We start from the raw sequence: 18,947 nt of genomic DNA on the forward strand, positions 1-18,947 counted from the left end.
AGAGATTCTGGAGAGATTAAGGTGAACTGGGAACAGAGGGTAACATTCCAACTGGAGCTAGTAAGCTTTCTGACATTTTCATTCCCTTGATGATTGGCTCCCTTTGCTGACTAGATTAACATCTTGCTATCAGAGGGCGGGGTTTTCAATCATTCTCGAGTAAGGTTACGAACCTTGACCTAGACAGAGAACTCTTCGACGAACCGCGCACTCGACGGACGAAGGCTCTGCCGGAAGCAGTTGCCCGGAGACACACCACCATGACGCACTGGGGCTATGGGAAAATGGACGGGTGCCACTGAGGCAGAGCCAAAAGAAGCAGTCGGACGCGTGACTTGGCGCTCAAGTTATCCGTAATCAAGCCAGATAAGTTCCGGGGTCTCCGCGACTCATGACCAGCAATCGCGAAACTTTGTGGGCCCCATTTTCGGATCAGCCTCAGCCCCCAAGGAACAGGGCGGTTGTGAACCGTCAAGGGGAACATTCGATTCATTTTCCGCTGAAACGGCGAATCCGGAATGGCACAGGGGAGGGGGGAGGATAAGCAATTAAGCCCAAGTGGACTTTTCGCTCATGCGACAAATCGTTTCAAAAACAGATCTTCTTCCAGTTCAACAAGAGATATCTAAGTGGTATCGAATGCTGTTACAAAAGTTGAAAGGAAATTACATCGACCCTGCCAAAAAGCTGTCCCGACAACGGCCACCGACTCAAGCCAGGCCCTCCCCCCACTCACCCCAGGGCTACCCTTAAACCACACGCGATCTCCGTATGGCTCTCACCGAGGTCTTTGCTCACAACAAATTCAAGATCTTCATTGTATACCGTGCTCATTTGGGGTCTTCCTACTCGTTGATGCGATGTTGCCAAACCTCTTGCTCAGCTCTTGCGCTATAGGTACTCGCGCCCAGGATACTCCTCATCTGCTCGATACCTGAGAACATGACTTGGCGGGCCACGAACCAGCGGATTCCTTCATGGCAGGGCGGGCTCGTCAGACTGCCTTGGTATGTCCAAAACTCATTGAATAGCAGTACGCTATTGAGGGCCGGCATGTGGTTCACATTGATCTGTTGCTGTACCCCCAAGTCGTTAAAGCCAATCATTGGCGGCAACTGGTTGAAAAACGTGTTGTTCGCGTTCCCTGGGTCAAGCCGGATCGCTAGCACAGCCTTCTCATGGCCTTCGGCGTCGACATGGACGAGGTGCAACTCCGCTTTGGACCTGTCGCCGTTCACTGAGTGATCTGCCGGTGCGTGAATGTGCCAGCCCTTTAAATAGACTGTCATGTTGTCATATGTGAAGGAGGGATTGCCGGTGTAGACTCCTTCGGGATGCGTGACGGTGAAGGCAGGGCCGTAGCCCCAATTATAGAAGTTGCCCGTCGTCTGATTTGGGTAAGTGAACCTGAGGATGTGGTTCAGAGCCAAACCGTTGTTTAAACTGAGTGCAATCGGCGACTGCTGTGTGCCCGTTTGACACAACGTATAGTCTGCGGTTGTGTCAATACATCAATCCGGAGGATCTTCAGGGCTAACTTTGACTCACTCGGGTTAATGCGACCCCAATTGAAGGAAGCTTCGTACGCCCAGTCGGTTGCAGGCTCTGTGGCTGCGGCCTCACGCTTTCTATCACCCAAGTCATAATGGTTATGGTGTCCTGCGCAGGCAAAGGCGTAAGCTGCCAAAAGCAAGGCGCTGGAAAAGCATTGCGCGATCATCATGATGGGAGCGAAACTATTGACAGAAGAAAGGTGAGCAGACGGAATCGCAAAGTCCGATCAATATTTTTTTGACTTACCGCGAGGAGCTCTCTGCCATTTATAGTTCCGCCGGCGACCTTGGTCCGACCCTGAGAATCACCACGAATGACAACCTTGATTCATTCCCACCTCCGTGTGCGGTAGCCCATCCAGACCGTCGGGTGAGTCCTAAAACATTGGCAAGAGCATGTACCAGACGACCGGCCAAGCCCAGCTAGCATAACAAAAAGCAACGTCGAAGACGCCATCAAAATCTGAACCCTTGAAGCCGCGTTTTTCATGATGCTTGGCACAGGGTTCTGGCCCGGAGATGATGGATGGGCCTCTCCTCACCTCGCCCAAAGGGACAATAAACTTTGCATTGTTCCTTCACCGCGTTTGCTGTGAGCTCTTCTGACATGCCGGTACTATTGCTGATTTGCCCGACTATCGCGGACTGACAGGCTTCCACTGCTAAAAGACGAGCCAGAAACTCGGGGCAGAGATTGGACGGTCGGGTCAAATGACTTCGATGCAATGGCTAACCAGATGGGGTGCCCTGTTGAGATGCAGCCTGTCGGCAAGCATCTTGCCATCATCCAGTTTTCCGTCTTGGCAAAATTTCCATTGTGTACGTCGCGTGGCTTGGCTGACGCCTCCTCGAACGGGTTTGTCTTTTTTCCAAGACTTGAGCTGCGGGGAAGTTTGTGCAATTGGCCAAAGTATCAGATTCACTCAAGGATATCAATCAGTCATTGGTAGGCGCTTGGGGAGAGGTCTGGCCCGTGTACTGGGGTTTCTCTGGCCCAACAAAATACAGCATGTATGCAGGAACAGTGGCCTGACTTTCTACTCCTTAGGCCTGATCGTTGCGCAGCCAGCCCCGAGTATGATTGAAAGGACTATGTTCAACCTCTGGCGGAAGGTCTTACAGCCGTTTCACCGCCTATCTGAAGGTCAAGCTCCTGTCGCCTTTTTATTCCACTTCGCACTCATCATCAGCAATGTTTGGTATCAGGTAATTGGTCCTTTTGATGCCAGAAAATCTGACCGAACACATATCTAAGCCAAAGTAGTGTCCAGTATAGAATATCATCACGACTTGTCGTCCCGTATCAAAATGAGCTGAACGCCCTTTGGCAACGAAATAATGATGCCAAGGGATATTATGCATACTTTCCCGCTTCCGTCTGAAGCCTGGCTAAGTGGGGAACATCGAAAAAGCAGGCCATTGCAGAGCATTAATTATAGCTGAGAATGTGATTGTCCTCCAACGGTTGTTTAGCACACTATGGAAAGACCGTCCGTGTGATTTATACAACAGCGTTTGTAGCCTCAAGACCAGGAATTTAGGGGTTGGACATGATACTGGCTGGATTTGCGGCCGGGTGTAAATTCCAGAAAAGAGACGACAAAACGCTAGGTTGAAAAAAGGGGTTTCGTGTGAGCTTGGTGATAGGGAGGGACAAACATTGGCACAGAAAAGAACATTGAAATAATGATCAGTCGTTGGTGACACGATGCGGGCCCTCACCTTGCCAGGTCTTGGGCACCGGGCTCAATGCAAAATCAAGAAGCATCTCCAAGCAACAGCCCATAGGCTCTTCTTAACCTGCCAACCAATCCCTACACCCTCTCCTCCCATACTTTGACTGCTGCACACACAACACGACTGCAGGTTGAATTGGCCTTCTCCTCTATTCTTCCTTCATGGAGCAACTCTCAAGCCTAAGTGACCGGTTCATTGGGCCAAAAATTGACTCATGAGGGTAGTTGAATGGCCCCACCCTGGTTCCCAGGCCATCTCGAAGGGTGAGTCCAGTTTGTCAGCCCCTGTTGTGATGTGCCATCAAGAAACGAAATTTGAGCAGTCCTGAGTATCTCTGCACCTACATTGTTGTCGGAAGTGTCTCATAAATCGATCGAAATTCTCCAAGCCTGCACGTCCCTATCTCCGCTAGTCAGCCAATGTTCATGCGTCATTGCTCCGCTGGTCACCCACTGACTGTCCGGGGTTGACGTTGCCCACGGTTCGCATACCCAGCGGCATCTTCGTCCAGGTTGGCAAAACCTGCCCAAGGAGTGATCCTGGTAATGTTAGGATAATAAAAATCACTGCTCTACCTACATACTGATTATTTTACTGATCAATGAAAACTTATTTCAGCAAGCAGATCGGACACCTGATCGTAAACAGTATGTTCTCCGGTAGTGGATCGACACGAGATACAGCTCATGTGGCTTACTGCCTATTATATTGTTCGGCTTATTCTCTATCTGCCTGCTTTGTGTCCATGATTACAGGATCAACACGATATTGCGGATGGCTGGACAGCCCAACGTTGGTTGGGAGCTGCTGCTGTGGGTGCGTATTTCGTTCTCCGATCTAGGCTATCAAAATATGAACATTACACTTCGAGTTATAATGAGCTTAGCATCCCAGTTCCTTGATGGCAGCCTATGTACTCAAAAACTTGCTGCTCCGGTTCAAGCACCAGAACTTCGTGAAACAGGCTCAAACTCATTTTGTCGCCCAAGCTCTTTGCGTACTTTGCAAACTCGCCAAAGATGGCCAGGTGCGTCTTGTGCTCTTTGCTCCAACGCTCCAGTGAAGCAAGATCATCAAAGTACGCCAAAGCAAAAGTTCGATCCGCCCCACCCTCTGCTGTGATAGGGTCGACAATTTCCATGAACCGACAGCTGAAGCATCCGACTTCATCGCCATGGTCACGTAGAAACTCCATTCCCTCGATGAGAGGGGGCTGCATCGAGTTAGAGTACAGCAGTCGTTCTTCCGGAAGTGCCGCCGACCAGTCCTGTCCGGATCGAATTACGACGAGGTTCTTTTTGCCGGGTATGCGGACTCGCTGTAGTAGGTTCACGTCGCCGTTTGGTAAGTCCATAGCATTGCTTTTTCTTGCCTCACCAAGGAGTCCATCGGTCTGAGAAACAGGGAGGCGATCCCGCATGCTTCCCCAGTAGACGTGCTCTCGAATTGGGCCACTAACACTTTCCCGCATGTGAGATGCGCCTTCTTGGACCGCTGTAGTAAACACAGTCTCCAAACGGTCGACGGTCGGAAGAAACACTTCCAGAAACCATCCGTGCTGAGGGTTCTCTCCCGGCTTCGTTTCAGCCCACCACTTACGGAAGCCGCTTTTCGTGCACCAGTCCTCATAAGCTTGCGTGCTGGGCCAGTATGCCAAGACCGCAACGTTGTAGAAGCCGCGATTGTCGATTACGGCAGCAACTTCGTGAAACGCGGGACACATATTGAGGTCGACCGCATCTGGAGCGAGGAAAGAGGATATTGTCTTGAGGGCGTTGCCGTCGCTCATCTCCGCGGATGGGTACTGGGCGCCAATGACGGCCATGACAACATCTTTGATTTGCTTCGGAAATCGCGTTGTGTATAGATCGAAGGCAGGTTCGAAGTTTGGGGGCATTCTTGCCGGTACTGTTCGATCTTTCTTGAGCCATTCTGGGATTGCGGATTCGAGCGCCATGGTTTCATCCGCCGCAGCAAGAGTTCAAGAGGGCATCGGTGATATAGATTGCCTGAAGAGCCACGAACGCCATATGGAATGTTGCTCGCTTTTGTAAAAAGATGCATTCATGGTTGCGGAAGCACCAATTCCGCAACAGATGATCCTGGTAGCCTGAAACTCCAATCAAGTTGCGTGCATGGCGTTAGGACGAAGACTGATAGACACCCCAAGGTGCGCAAATCGGACGGAATGGAGTTACACGGGTGATCTACTAACACAGAGCGTCTGAAACTTACAAGGGCCAGGCGGCTTCGCATTCGTTGACAGCGTGATGGATGCTACCAACCGATCATGGATGGCTTAGATAGGATAATGCTCAGCCGGTGAAGACCCACCAGCCACGCGGATTGGTCGCCCCTCACTAAGCTACCCCAGAATTGATAGCCAATCTCCTGTGGCGTTTTCAAACTGATATAGGATGGGTTCACCCACGATGGAGGATAGGATAATGCTCAGCCGTTGATAGTTGGGGAAGTTGGCTAGAGATAGAAGCATCACACAGATGGAAGATCTTCAAAGTGGGCAGGCAAACGATAGGGTAATGCCCCTCCGTTGATATGCAGTACGACAGCATTGTCAACGCATCTTCTGCAGAAAGTAGGGGAAGTACGGAGAAATGAGCATCACGTTGTATTTAAAGGGTAGAATGTGACCATCATAAGAGTTGTAATTCAGACGAAAGCCCCGCAAAACATTCACCAGATTCACTCTTCGCATCGTTAATTAAAACTCACATTGAACTAGCAGAGTGACCATGGCCCCCAAGCTCAAGATTGCAGCAATCCAAGCAGAGCCGGCCTGGCAAGACCTCGAAGGCGGCGTCACCAAGTCCATCGCCCTGATCGAAGAGGCGGCCAAGCAAGGTGCCAACGTCGTAGGATTCCCTGAGGTCTTCATTCCCGGATACCCATGGTGAATATCACTGCACCCACAACTCTTGGACTCTTGGTTGCATTGTTGAGAATGGTGAGCTAACTCTCGAGGGCAAAGGAGTATCTGGGCCAAGTCTCCCACGGAAAACGCCGCTTTCATGGACCAGTACTTTCGTAACTCTCTCGTCAAGGACTCGGACGAGATGAAGCGCATCTGCGCTGCCGTCAAGGAGGCTGGGGTTTTTGTCGTGCTCGGCTACAGCGAGCGATTCAAGAACACTCTGTACATCGCCCAGGTAAGCAGCGAAGTACCTGCCTTGAACCCGTCAATGGGATGCTCACCACTTGAACAGTCCTTCATCGACGAGAATGGTGTCATTGTCCACCACCGCCGCAAGATTAAGCCCACCCACGTCGAGCGCGCCTATTGGGGCGACGGCCAAGGCGAGTCCCTCCAGACCGTCGTGCCAAGCACCCTACACCCGTCTGTCAAGATTGGCGGGCTCAACTGCTGGGAGCACACGCAAACCCTCCTCCGGTACTACGAGTATGAGCAGAACGTCGACCTCCACGTCTCCAGCTGGCCGGCCATCTGGCCGCAGCCGACTACGAAAGACGGCAAGCGAGACCCGGATTGGCCAGGCCATATCACGGACATGATGAGCATGCGGTTCTCGCAGGTCCTCGCGCTCGAGGGCACATGCTTCGTGATGGTCTGCACGCAGGTCGTCAGCGAGGAATCGAGGAAGAAGTGCCGCATCGAGGAATTCGGGTTCACGACCAACACGCCTGGGGGTGGCGGCGGGTTCAGCATGATTTATTCCCCCTGGGGCGACGAGCTCGTCGAGCGGCCACCGCCCGGGGAGGAGTGCATCCTGTACGCCGATGTTGATTTAGCGGAGAAGGCCAAGGCGAAGCAGAACCTGGACATCGTGGGACACTATTGCCGGCCTGACCAGCTAAGCCTGCGGGTTAACAAGTATGCTGCACGGCCTGTCTTCTACGCGGCTGAGCCTTGAGCGAGTAGGTCGTGGACGTTCGGGTGGAGGTGCTGCTCTTTCCAGAATGCAGGAACCAGCTATCTGGCTTGGGCTGGAATTTAGAGTTTGTCCAAGCAAATGGTGGATCAGCGGGAGCGGCGTTTGATAGCTGAGCGTATGCTGATAGGCGAGTGCGGGGTCGTTCCATTTTCATATCGGTAGTTGCGTGGAAGCTCTGAATACATCATCAGGGGTTTTCCTCAGTGTGATTTCACATCTGTAGCGAACAAGACCCGACTTACATGTGCACTTTGATATCAAACTGTTGCTGCAAAACATGCCTTTCAAATCTTATTGAGCCGCCAACCAAGAGGACCGAGAATTCGATGGCGACCTTGACCGTGCCGCAGGAGGGCAAGAAGAGGCAGCGAGTCTCACTCGCTTGCCTCGCGTGTCGTCAAAGGCGCATGCGTGTAGGCTTTGAATCCTTGTTGCCCCGAATGCTTGGCTGGTCAAGCGGTATGTTGATCTCAGGACTGACTTGACTATAGTGCGATGGGCAGCAACCTGTCTGTAGCTCATGTGTAAGAAGAGGGACTGAGTGTGAGTTCCAGCATGCGGATAACAAGCGTCGGTAATGTTCAACCATCCACGGGCACAAAACCGAATCCTCAGTTCTGACGGCTGGTGTCGTTTCAGACCACCCAGTAAGAAATACGTGGAATCGCTACAGGCCCGGATCCGAAATCTAGAAGCTCAGGTGGTATCACTAGGCTCCCAACCAACATCTACTTTGAATCCAAATACCGAAGAGGCTGGACAAGACGAGAGCACCGACGACGAAGACCAAGGTCCATTGTCCGACCTCACTGGCCTCGTCGGCCGCCTCAATGTCATAGACGACGGCCAGCTCCACTACTTTGGGTCTCAGAGCTCATATAACCTCGTTCGGGAGCCCCTCCGTGAGGCCGACCCTCACAAGCCGTCTCTCAAAGTCCAGAGACAGGGTCTCGCCGCTGCAGCGCAACTCGGAAAACTCGTCACTGTCTCTGACGAACTCCAGGACCACCTGCTCGAACTGTACTGGCGGTGGCAGAACCCGTGGAACTACGTGATCCACAAGAGCGCGTTCCTGAAGAGCTTCCGGGGCGAAGATGATGGCAAGTACTGCTCGCCGCTTCTGTTGTGCTCAATTTTTGCCATCGCGGCGAGGTACTCAGACCGCCTTGAGCTGAGGTCGGTGGTGGATGATCCTAGTACTGCGGGGGATGCGTTTTCCGAGCATGCCAAGATACTGCTGCTGTACGAAAGCGAAGCTCCTACAATCACGACTGTTCAGTCCGCTTGCCTTATGGCTTTGCGAATCATGTCAGACGGCAAGGAGGCTCTTGGATGGTTATATTCGGGTGAGTTTTGTTAGGATGGTGCGGAGACGACGTTTTGCTGATGGGGAGCTAGGGAACGCAACAAGGATGGCACACAACCTCGGTCTGCACCTGGACTGTTCCAAGTGGACAACTGCTGGCATGGTATCAGAAGAAGAGGCAGAAGCAAGAAAAGTGACGTGGTGGGGGTGCTATGTCACTGACAAGTAGGCATCCTCCCGTCTTGCTCTCCCTGACAACACTAACCAGTTTCCAAAGGCTCTTCGCCACGGGCCTAGGTCGGCCAAGCAGCACCACAAAGTCCACCATAACATGTCCCAAACCCAGTATCGACACCACGGAAGAGTACACCCCCTGGCTGCCAACTTCCGACTCACCCTATGGCGAGAAGTCGCTGGGTGTTCATTCCCACATATCTTCGACGGCCTGCCACGTCTCGGAAATCATGACTATTGCGTGCGAAGCAATGGACGTAATGTACGAGATGTCTCACGCACGGGACCAAAGGACTTGAACTGACACCATGTAGTTATGCAGCGAACAGTAAGCTGTCCGTTCGAGAAATCGAAGACGTCGTCAGCAAGACGGACGTGGAGCTGCGTACGCACTACAGGGAGCTGCCAAGCTACCTCCGTTTGCCGGCTTCGCCCAAGGCGCCGATGCTTCCTCACGTGTGTCTGTTTCAGTAAGGCTCCGGCGGTGAATTCTGTGGATGACTGCTTTGTTTCTGGTATTATTTTTAATCTTTTTTGCTGACTTGGGTACCTTGCGCAGCATACAGTACCATGCGCATCTCATACTACTGCATAGGCCGCTTGTGCACAAAAAGAAGAGGCGGTCAGTTGTGAGTGTCAACGCATCTTCAGAAGATGGTGGCGATGAGAACGATGAATACGTGAACCAACACATGGCAATATGCCGTGACTCGGCAACGGAGATTGCAAAGCTGTTGCGGATATACAAACAGCAGTACACACTCGTGAGTCCGATTCGGAGGGGAAATCATCTACGTGGAGATGAAGCTTGAAAGACACTTACTCTCTCTTTGCAGCGCCGCATTCCCATAGCAGCGGTTCACCTCTGTTTCTCAGCCACCGTCATCCACCTCATCGACGCTCGTCCTCGGAACCCGAACAGACAACAGGCGATCCGCCATCTACAAACCTGCATCGATGCGCTGCGCGATCTCCGTACCGCGTGGTGGACCTGGAGCGATCGGGCGCTGCGAGCTGTGCGGTTATTAGCCCGCGAGTGGTACCAGTGTGAAGATGTCTCACAACTGCAGCACTGGAGCGGTCTCAGAGTTGAGACAGCAAATGGGCTGTCGGGAGATTGCGACATAACCGACGGAGCGGTTAGAGGGGGCCAGAGGACTAGGCTGGGGCCCTTTGGTGAGTCAAGGGATCAGGAGACGGGTGGCCGCGCGAGTACTGAGAGTGATACGTTGGCATTTTTGTTCGACGTTGCAACACCGGATCAGTACACGGATAGTCTTGTCAAGGAATGGCTGGCGGAAAGTGGGTATGATGTGCTTAATACCATTGTAGAATAGGAAATAGGAATGCAAAGCGAAGAAAACGCGATGTGGTATCGATGAGAATAATCCTCAGAGAAATGAAGAGGTGAAGAGGTTGAGAGGCTCATATGCGTCTCAGCCGACGGTGGGAGATACGTCACCACGGCGCATGTGCACTCGGCCCTCAATCTCTCAGCCCTCCGTCCAATATCCGACGACAGCTGTGGAGTAGCGGCCAGACAATAGTCCGGCTCGGCCGACTGGCTAAGGAAGGAACCGGATGGCTGCCCATTTGTTGCTTGATTGCCTCGTGTACAGGCCCCAAAGAGGCTTTCCCCGTTTCAGTCTAGGAGGGAATCGCGGTACCTTGTCATTCTAGGTATCATGCGCAGTATGTAGGTTTGGCCAGCCACTGACGAACGAGTCGGTGTGTTGTATTGAGGGGCCAGACGGGACCAGACCAGGCCCAAACATATTTATCACTCCAGATGGAAGAACAAGGAACAAATAATGTGGTCCTCGCGTCGATGACCTTCTCATCTGCTGTTTTCTTTCAGTCTCATCCTTTTTTCAACCAAAAAGTGCTATATGTCTGTACCCTAAGCTAAGGAGCCAACTCCGGCAGTACCGCATTCAGCTCCACCGGCACTTTCCCATGCCCCTTTTTCCACGCGTTTTTCCTCTTTCCCATCTTCCTTCGGTGGAGGGGTGGCCTAGAATCCACCCTACTGTAGGAGCGAGCTCCGACAAGTTCCCATTGGTCGGAAGGTGCCGGCTGGCCAATAGACGCAGCTCCTCAGCAGCCCCACGTGATGAGTTTCCGACCAGGGGGCCCACCGATCGAGATCGAAGTCTCTAAGTTCAGAGAAGGAGGCAAGCACCAGTGAACGTCCGAGGTGGAAGGCGTGAGGTGGAGGGTGCGTACGGCTTTGCTCGTCCTCACGTTGCGGAACCAGCCAGACAGACAAGTCTCGCAGTCGCAGCAGCAGCCAGCAAAACCAGCAAACTCTTCATCAGCCTAGTCAACAGCCACGCCGTCCATTTAATTTCCCCTCCGCGAATTAATTGGCCTATGCCTTTTTTCTTGGGAAGAGAAGGGATGGAAATCCTCTTGCAAGTGCTACCGATCCCAAGAATAAGGCACATTGTCGTATAACGGAATAACGAAGACAACACAAGAGGGAAGAAAAAACTCACTACACGTCCGGCTATTCCCTTCAATCTCATGTCACTCCCGCCAAAGCGTCGTCGCGTAATTCTTCCTGCTCCGGGCACCCAACCGACTGGCTCTTTTCCGCCCACGCCGGCAACAGCAGCAGCAGCGGCGGCGGCGGCCCAGCAGCCCTCAGCCTCTGGCCGCGGATCGGGCGGAGGAGGGAGCAGCGACGACTCAGGCAACGATCCCAATACTGAGAGCAGAAGCCAGAGCGTCGAGTCTTCTGCCGACCCGAAGCCGCGTGCTTCCTCCAAACGACAGGTTATTGCTGTCGCTTGCGATAACTGTCGACGGAGAAAAGCCAAGGTGAGATAACAAAAACCATTTACACGAGAGACACAAGACGTTCTCGTACTGCGCCATGCGATATCTTGCATGCGCGCTACCCGCATCCCAGGCTGACAATTCTTTCTCTGCCCGAATCCAGTGCGATGGCCAACGCCCGAAATGCCAGCACTGCTCCAAAAGACGGGTTGAGTGCCATTATGAGGCGAATCAGGGCGAGACGGTGAGTCTTGCGCTCAAACGCAAAGCCAACGTCCTGGAAACCGAAAACGCCCAGTACAGAGACCTCTTCCGCATGGTCTGCACCAAGTCCGAGGACGAGGCAAAAGAGATTTTCCGACGCATTCGCGTATCAGGCGATCCCATCAGAGTCTTGGAGTCCATCCGGCAGGCAGAAATTCTGCTCCCCTCGCCGACGACAAATGACCGCACACACGACTCAAGGCTGGCTAAGATTAACGAAAGGGCTCTCCAAAACAGCCTCATCCGAGTGCCCGCGAAACCATGGACCACTGTTGCCGACGATGGTCTTGTGTCTGAGCTAGTCACCGACTTTTTCAGCTGGGAAAATGTCAGCTGTTTCCCAGCTATCGAGCAAGACCTGTTTGTGGAGGATATGCGCGCCGGCAGCATCAAGCGAGCCAAGTGGTGTTCTCCCATCCTAGTCAATGCTGTCTGTGCAATCCGAGCTGTGAGTCGAGAATCCTCCTTGGCCTAATGTTTCCTGTCGACGTGCTTACCGTTTGTGCCCGACAGCCATTCCTCGAAAGCGCGAAACAATTTAGCGCCGTTACTGGCCGAGACCTGTCGAAGCTGTTCCGGGACGAGGTCATGCAGCTGGTGGAAAAGAGCCATGGACATGCCACGATACCCACCATTCTTGCCCTCGTTCTCGTAGACTGGTCGGCTAGTATCGCCGGAGACGAGACGAGCGCCAAGATGTACCGCTTCATGGCCTGGGAACGGTACAAGCGCTTCAAACCTGAGCGGAGATTCGCCATGCTTAACAAAGATGACCCTGTCGATGCTAGAGAGATGCTCTGCATCTCAAAAGCAGTATGGGCCATCTTTTTTATGGAAAGGTGGGATTCAGTCCTCTCCCTCATACGTCATCGCATCCCAAGCTGATTTCTCGCTGTAGTCGCATCTCATATTTCTACAACTCAGTCGCCGATATCCCACCTCCTTCCATACCGAAACTATTTGATAACTACGGCAAAGATGCAATCGAGCCAAGAGGCAACATCGATGTCCTCGGACGGCCATATCTGGAATCAACAGCCCTGGTACCGATTGCCCCAGGGATGGCAACCGTCGTTTCAAACCTTGCCTGCCTACAGTACGACGTCATGCAGTACCTCACTTCCGGTAGCACCATAAAGGGAAGCATAGAAGACATCAGACGGAAGAAACACTGGTACTGTAGGCTGCAGGAGTTTAGGAAAGCTTTGCCCAGCCGTTTCCAGATGGAGCACAACTTTACCCCCGGGACTTGCTTCCTCAGGTAAACCCTTCCCTGCTCGCCTCGATTTTCCAAGTTGCTGACAATATTCAGGATGCATGAGAATGAGATCGCGTACCTTCTCCTGCAGTCCCTCCATCCATCAACAATATTCGATACCCCCTTTACCGCGCCATCCACCACCATGAAATCCATCTGCCTGCAACACTGTATGTCCGACACTACCCTTGCGGAAGCATACCTGCTACGATACACCAACCATTCCTACATCACCCGCCAAGTTTTTGTGACAATGCAAAACTTGATGCCCTTTCTCAATGACAACCATGCTGCAACGAAAGATATGTTCACACGCCTCTGCAGGATCGGCGGCCTCTCGGCCCGCGTTGTCCGCATGTCCATGTACCTTTTACAAGCGCTCCAGGCCATGGCGTGGGCAATGAAGCAGGACATACCCGACGCAGCGAAGCCGTTTCTGGAACCGTGGGTCAAGTTGGCGATCCAGGAGACTGAGACAAGGCCACCGAGTTATGCTGTGCCAGATCGTGAGGAGATCAAAGCCCTTTTGGCGGAGGATGACCAGGGTGTTGAAGGAGGTGCAGACAGCGGCACTGAGCTTTGGGCTTTGGTTGAGAAGTGGGCAGTCAGTGGTGGTAGAAGTTTTTGATCAACGGTTTTTGAGCGGGCGTTTGGTTGCATATCGGAAAGGTTGCACATGGTCTTTAGCGTATTGGCTCAGCCGGTGTTGGATATGGATGCTCATCGTCTCCGCTATTTTGGCTTTTGCTGCCAGAACAGATTTCTCTGCAGCCAAGCAATGTCTTCAATATGAATTACGAATCTCGAGGTTAAAACTCAAAAGGTAACTGTCACAGACGTTACAATATAGTCTTCGGCCGAGGGGGTTAGTCATGTGATCATGTCTTCATTGCCCACATCTCCAATCTCCTTCTCGACCCAAAACCCGAGCTGCAGAGATCAATTGACAATCATTCACACGAACTAACTATGAAAAGGTTTGCACAAGTACCATACAAACTGCGTCGGCCATATATGCAAGCCATATGTACACGCCATCTAACTATCCATCCATCAAACACCTAAGCCGTGGCACCTATCAGCGTTAAAGAGTAACCAAACCCCCGTGTTGACCTTGGTTGATAACGCAAACAGGTCAAACGGAACCAAGTTCGCCGGCGTGTTCGCAACAAAAGGCTCGCCTCCTCCCCGCCTGCAACACTCACGCTCCCAGTCCCATTGACAAGCTCGGCGTATCTCCACCGCGCTACTACTCGTGTTCCGCCCAACCTGTTGCGAAGTCAACTGCCAGCTGGTCGTGATTCTAACGCTTGCCGTGCCGGACGGGCTCTTGAGCGGGATCACGTTGACACTCATGTACCGCGGCCTTCTCGGAGAATGTACGCGGTAGCTCCCGCTCCGCGTCGATTCCACGTTGGAAGGATTGATATGGCCCCGCTGGTTGAAGAGAACGGACTACGCCTGGCGGTGGCCGATGTCGAGGTACGCCATGCACGCCTGAGACTTCCCCACGACGCTCGCGCTGGAGGCGCCTGTGGAGGCGTGCTGGAGGGTGTGCAGTGACGTCTTGTTAAATTTGGGGCTGCACCGCACCATCAGCTGGCGCAGCACGTCGCAGCCCAGGCCGACGAAGTTTGTTCGGGTCGTTGGTGACGTAGGCGAAGAAGTGTCGCGCCTGGTAGTAGTTTCCGCTGCCGGCGGTGTCCACGTCTTCTGGTGGTAGTGCAGCCCGTGGCCGAGCTCATGGGCGGTGACGGAGGTGTCGAGGTACGGGTTCGCGACCTCGAGCCAGGGCATGCCCGTGGCGGCGTCCAAGTGCATGACACCCGCGGCGCCGGGAAGATTGGCGACGCTGCAGACGTTTATCTTGTCCAGGGCCCGTCGCGGTCCGAGGCGGCGTTGTAGGAGAGGCCTGTGGAGCGCCATCCGGGGGCGTCGACGAAGCAGGCGTTGACGCCTTCGAGGAGCGGGAGGACGCGGTCGGCGGCGAAGAGGTCGGGGGCGTAGACGCAAAAGTGGGCGAAGTCGCGGTAGAAAGAGCCGCCAGGGCCGATGGAGGGGTTTGCGGTGAGCGAGACTAGCGGGGCACAGGGAATAAGAGGGTGGAGCGGTCTATGAGGGTGATTAAGAGATTTGGGGAGGTTGTGGCAGTGTCTACGCCGCGGCAGACTGGCTGTGACGGGTTGGGACGACGTGGACTCCTTTGAGGAGGAGGGTGCGGGTCAAGGGGGTGAGTTTTTCCATGGTAATCGGACGTTAAGAGAAGTTTGGGTTTTGAGCTTGATTAGTGATGATACATTTCATGGAACAAGTGCAACTCTAAGGGAAGAGCATGCCAGTCTTATATGCAGGAATTGGTCAAGACCACTGGGCTATATCATCAGGCATTGGCCAAGGGCAGAGCTCAACCTGTTTGTGGTCTTAAGAATCCCTCGAGAGCTTGCGGAAATCAATTTTGGACTTTTCACGCTTGTCATCTATCTATCTTGTGGCCCGCTCTGATGGACATCCGGGTCAGGTGCTACCAAACTGTCTCATTGCTATCAGGGCAGGTTCATCGTATCTTGGGTTGGCTTCTTGGTGTTGGTAGAAACTCTGCGGATCACGACTGTCGGTGTGACTGCCAAGTCGACCCTTATCTATATCCGACTGTGTTAACGACTAGGGACGGGAGCTCATCAATGTTCTCCTTGTTCCTGACAATTACAGACAATACTTCGTTCTGTTCCCACGTGTGTATTCAAGCGCGATGTTCGGTACGACTTCGGACACATTGTCTCATTACTTGAACTGGAACCGAGCCAAGCGTGATAGTCATTCGAGTCCCTTTGATTTCACAATTACCTTCTATACATAAGTTAGCATATAGGTCAACGCTGTTAACCAATATAAAACGCCTACCTTTGTCAAGAGAGCCGTTTCTTTCAACTTTTCGGGGTTTTCGGGGCCGTTTTATTGCGCTGCGAAGGATTTGGCGACGATGCTGTCTGCTGCCCCTGCTGCTGCTCCTGCTCCTGCATTTGTTGGCGAATTCTTTTTTATGCCTGGCATAATCGTTGTTAATGTTGTCGTTGTTCTTGTGCTCAGGTGGCCATCATTTGTTGCCGGTTCGTTTGCCCGTTGGACTGCTGACTTGGATGCGAGCTTGAGGGTAGCGCGACGCCCTTTGTAAGAGCTTAGCAACTATGTTGGGTGTTCAAGTTGGTCGAATGCGACAACGAGGACGAGTGCGTATGGGTGTCTCCAAGATGATGCTTTGTCCAAAAGTATGGCTTTTTAAATGATATTGAGAAAAAAAATGCGTCCCTGAAGGTGCCCTGCTGTGTACCTAACCTGCCTTCTTTCTAATCGATGTGGCTGAGCGAGGCATCCAGCCAAGAACCTATTGTGTCTGCCTTCATTCCAAGCTGAGATAGGCCTGGTAATAGTACTCGTTATTTCCTCTTAGATATCTACCCAGGGGTTTTAGTCATCAGGCTGCTGCGCTAAAAACCCCTTACTCACGTAAGGGGCGAAAAAAGGGGGGTCACAGCAGCAAAAGGGGGGTCGCAGCCTATATCACGAATAGCATCACTTTTGCCTATTATACACAAAAATCTCTACTTTTTAATTTAAAAGGTCATAACAACTACAACGTTATATAATAATAAAAGTAGTATGAATTAATAGCCTTAATCTAGGGCTTTAAAATAGTACCTTTTTTTCTTTTTTTTTATAATAATTAAAAATTTAAATTACTATTATAATAGTACTATTATTAGTACTATTATCTATTATATGTTATTATTTCTTTTTAGTTTATATTAATAGGGAAATAAATAGGTTATTTTTTATTGTGCTTTTGTTTTATTAAGTATTTATATTATCCTTAATTATATAGTATTATAACTTATATTATAATAGTGCTTATAATGTTATTGTTAGTGTTAGTGTTACTAATAGTAATAGTACTAATGCTATTTTAAAGTTATTATTTTTATCCTTAGCTATATTAACTGATTCTTTACTAGATATAGCCTTATTAATATTTTTATTAATAGGATTATTTATATCTATAAATATCTTAGGATTAAAGTCTAGCCTAGTTACTTTTGTAGTAGTATTAGCTAATATTTAGTTAATATTACCTTAACTAAGGGGCCTTATTATATACTTAAATTAATTAAGTATATGTTATAGTAAAAGGGTAAAGTTAATGTTAATAATGAATTTTTTTTTTAGCTTATTATACTAATAAAAATCTAAGGTATTAAATAGAATATAGGTATTAACTTCTTTAGTATAGTGTAGCTACTATTTAAAGGTTAGTTACTTTATTTACTTATCTATTATCTAATACTTTAAAGCACTATATCATTAATAGACCTCCTTTTTTTAGCTATAAGCTATCCTCTTAACTACTACTTACTACTACTATTACTTTACTTATATAGCCTTAGTTATTTACTTCTTATATACTTTTTTTATATTATTAAAAGTAATACTTAATATAAATAAGTAGCTTAGCTTAATAGCTTATTAAGCTTAGCTTTTTTATTATTATATTATTAGCTTTTTATTATAGTCTTTAATATAACCTTATTAATACTTATAGCTAAGAGCTCTTTTATTAATTACTTTTTTAATTACCTTAAATCTCTTTTTTAAAAGGGTACTTTATAAGCTATTATATTTTTTTTTTATATAATTAGTAGTAAGTATAGCTTTATTAAAGTAATTATTATATAGTAAAAAATATATAAGGTAAAATAGTATATTAGCTTTATTTTACTATATTTTTTTTATTAACTAGGCTAATATAATATTATCTTTAATAAGCTAAATACCTGATTTTTTAAACCTTTTTATAATATTTATAGCTATAAAGGTAGTATTAGTTATATTAGTAAAAGTAGTAATAAAGTTACTTTTTATAAATATAAGGTTATTATTTTATATATAGTTATAAAGTATTTTTTATTAAGTACTTTTAAATAACTAAAAGACCTTAATATCTATTAGTTAAAGAAAGTGTATTATATAAAGTAAAAAAAAACCTAAAATAATATTAAAGTTAATATAATACTTTATAAGCTTTATACTAATATAGCTAATAAACTTATTTAATAAAAGTAAATAATATAACTACTTTAACTTTTTAATTATATTTTAATAGTTATAGTATTATTAATATACTTTACTTAGCTTACTATTAAGTAAATATAGGTTATAGTTATTATAATTATATATATTAATACTAAAATAGTTCTTAAGTAAATAGCTTATATAGTAATATTTAGTTAACTTTATATATAATTTAGTATTAAAATACTATATATAATCTATTATAACCTTTTAGTTTAAAAAGCTAGTTACTAAATACATAAAGTAAATATTTTTTTAAATCTAATAATCTATTTAAGTAATAACTAGTTATATTTTAAAGATTAAATATCTTAGTATACTATTACTTATAATATTATTATATTTAATTAATATATATAACTCTTAATTTATAGGATTAATAACTTCTAGTAAGTAATTATATTTTAGTAGTTACTAAAGTAGTATTATATATATTTTGCTATTAAGGTAACTAATTTAGTACCTTAACTTATTAGCGTTTTATATTTTTAAAGGGCTAAGATTATACTTGTAGACTATTACCTAATACTATATAAAAAAGTCCTTTATTAAGGTAAGGTCTAGCTTTATTCTTTTATAGTATATCTTAACCGGCTTAATAGTAGCCTTCTTCTGAAGCTCTAGGTAATTAGCAAGCTAGGTATAGACAAAGTGCTTTAATATAGGAGGTATAGCGTAGAGGTTATGTAGATAGTTAGCCGTCTCCTCTACTTATATTAGCAAGGCTAGAAAGCCAGCTTTTATAAGCTATATAACAAAGGCTATAAGAGCAGTATCTT

General features: G+C 48.6%; 9 protein-coding genes across 9 annotated transcripts; 5 read left to right on the forward strand and 4 right to left on the reverse strand.

Moving 5' to 3' along the window:
* Positions 1 to 845: 845 nt before the first annotated feature.
* Positions 846 to 1,723, reverse strand: ColSpa_01214 (alpha carbonic anhydrase 4; the record flags this gene model as incomplete). Its single annotated transcript, XM_049267426.1, has 2 exons — positions 846 to 1,492; positions 1,549 to 1,723. The coding sequence occupies 2 exons, from the start codon at positions 1,721 to 1,723 to the stop codon at positions 846 to 848; spliced, it is 822 nt and encodes a 273-aa protein (XP_049123383.1).
* Positions 1,724 to 4,161: 2,438 nt separating this feature from the next.
* On the reverse strand, positions 4,162 to 5,247 carry ColSpa_01215 (phenylacetaldoxime dehydratase; the record flags this gene model as incomplete). Its single annotated transcript, XM_049267427.1, has 1 exon — positions 4,162 to 5,247. One exon carries the CDS (start codon positions 5,245 to 5,247, stop codon positions 4,162 to 4,164), a length of 1,086 nt encoding a protein of 361 aa, XP_049123384.1.
* Positions 5,248 to 6,043: 796 nt separating this feature from the next.
* Positions 6,044 to 7,180, forward strand: ColSpa_01216 (nitrilase; the record flags this gene model as incomplete). The annotated part of the gene is made up of 3 exons (XM_049267428.1): positions 6,044 to 6,201; positions 6,280 to 6,457; positions 6,515 to 7,180. The coding sequence occupies 3 exons, from the start codon at positions 6,044 to 6,046 to the stop codon at positions 7,178 to 7,180; spliced, it is 1,002 nt and encodes a 333-aa protein (XP_049123385.1).
* Positions 7,181 to 7,527: 347 nt separating this feature from the next.
* ColSpa_01217 (nitrogen assimilation transcription factor nit-4) lies at positions 7,528 to 8,561 on the forward strand (the record flags this gene model as incomplete). Its single annotated transcript, XM_049267429.1, has 2 exons — positions 7,528 to 7,614; positions 7,875 to 8,561. The coding sequence occupies 2 exons, from the start codon at positions 7,528 to 7,530 to the stop codon at positions 8,559 to 8,561; spliced, it is 774 nt and encodes a 257-aa protein (XP_049123386.1).
* Positions 8,562 to 8,613: 52 nt separating this feature from the next.
* ColSpa_01218 (nitrogen assimilation transcription factor nirA) lies at positions 8,614 to 10,078 on the forward strand (the record flags this gene model as incomplete). The annotated part of the gene is made up of 5 exons (XM_049267430.1): positions 8,614 to 8,708; positions 8,785 to 9,003; positions 9,056 to 9,211; positions 9,337 to 9,505; positions 9,578 to 10,078. The coding sequence occupies 5 exons, from the start codon at positions 8,614 to 8,616 to the stop codon at positions 10,076 to 10,078; spliced, it is 1,140 nt and encodes a 379-aa protein (XP_049123387.1).
* Positions 10,079 to 11,267: 1,189 nt separating this feature from the next.
* Positions 11,268 to 13,051, forward strand: ColSpa_01219 (nitrogen assimilation transcription factor nit-4; the record flags this gene model as incomplete). Its single annotated transcript, XM_049267431.1, has 4 exons — positions 11,268 to 11,564; positions 11,686 to 12,234; positions 12,300 to 12,625; positions 12,685 to 13,051. 4 exons carry the CDS (start codon positions 11,268 to 11,270, stop codon positions 13,049 to 13,051), a joined length of 1,539 nt encoding a protein of 512 aa, XP_049123388.1.
* A 138-nt stretch (positions 13,052 to 13,189) lies between these two features.
* ColSpa_01220 (uncharacterized protein) lies at positions 13,190 to 13,672 on the forward strand (the record flags this gene model as incomplete). The annotated part of the gene is made up of 1 exon (XM_049267432.1): positions 13,190 to 13,672. One exon carries the CDS (start codon positions 13,190 to 13,192, stop codon positions 13,670 to 13,672), a length of 483 nt encoding a protein of 160 aa, XP_049123389.1.
* An 827-nt stretch (positions 13,673 to 14,499) lies between these two features.
* ColSpa_01221 (uncharacterized protein) lies at positions 14,500 to 14,865 on the reverse strand (the record flags this gene model as incomplete). The annotated part of the gene is made up of 1 exon (XM_049267433.1): positions 14,500 to 14,865. One exon carries the CDS (start codon positions 14,863 to 14,865, stop codon positions 14,500 to 14,502), a length of 366 nt encoding a protein of 121 aa, XP_049123390.1.
* Positions 14,866 to 14,906: 41 nt separating this feature from the next.
* On the reverse strand, positions 14,907 to 15,288 carry ColSpa_01222 (uncharacterized protein; the record flags this gene model as incomplete). The annotated part of the gene is made up of 2 exons (XM_049267434.1): positions 14,907 to 15,156; positions 15,203 to 15,288. The coding sequence occupies 2 exons, from the start codon at positions 15,286 to 15,288 to the stop codon at positions 14,907 to 14,909; spliced, it is 336 nt and encodes a 111-aa protein (XP_049123391.1).
* Between the last annotated feature and the right edge of the window lie 3,659 nt (positions 15,289 to 18,947).

This window comes from Colletotrichum spaethianum (genome assembly GCF_022836535.1).
Source record: "Colletotrichum spaethianum MAFF 239500 DNA, contig02, whole genome shotgun sequence".
In the NCBI taxonomy this organism is placed as follows: Eukaryota; Fungi; Ascomycota; class Sordariomycetes; order Glomerellales; family Glomerellaceae; genus Colletotrichum; species Colletotrichum spaethianum.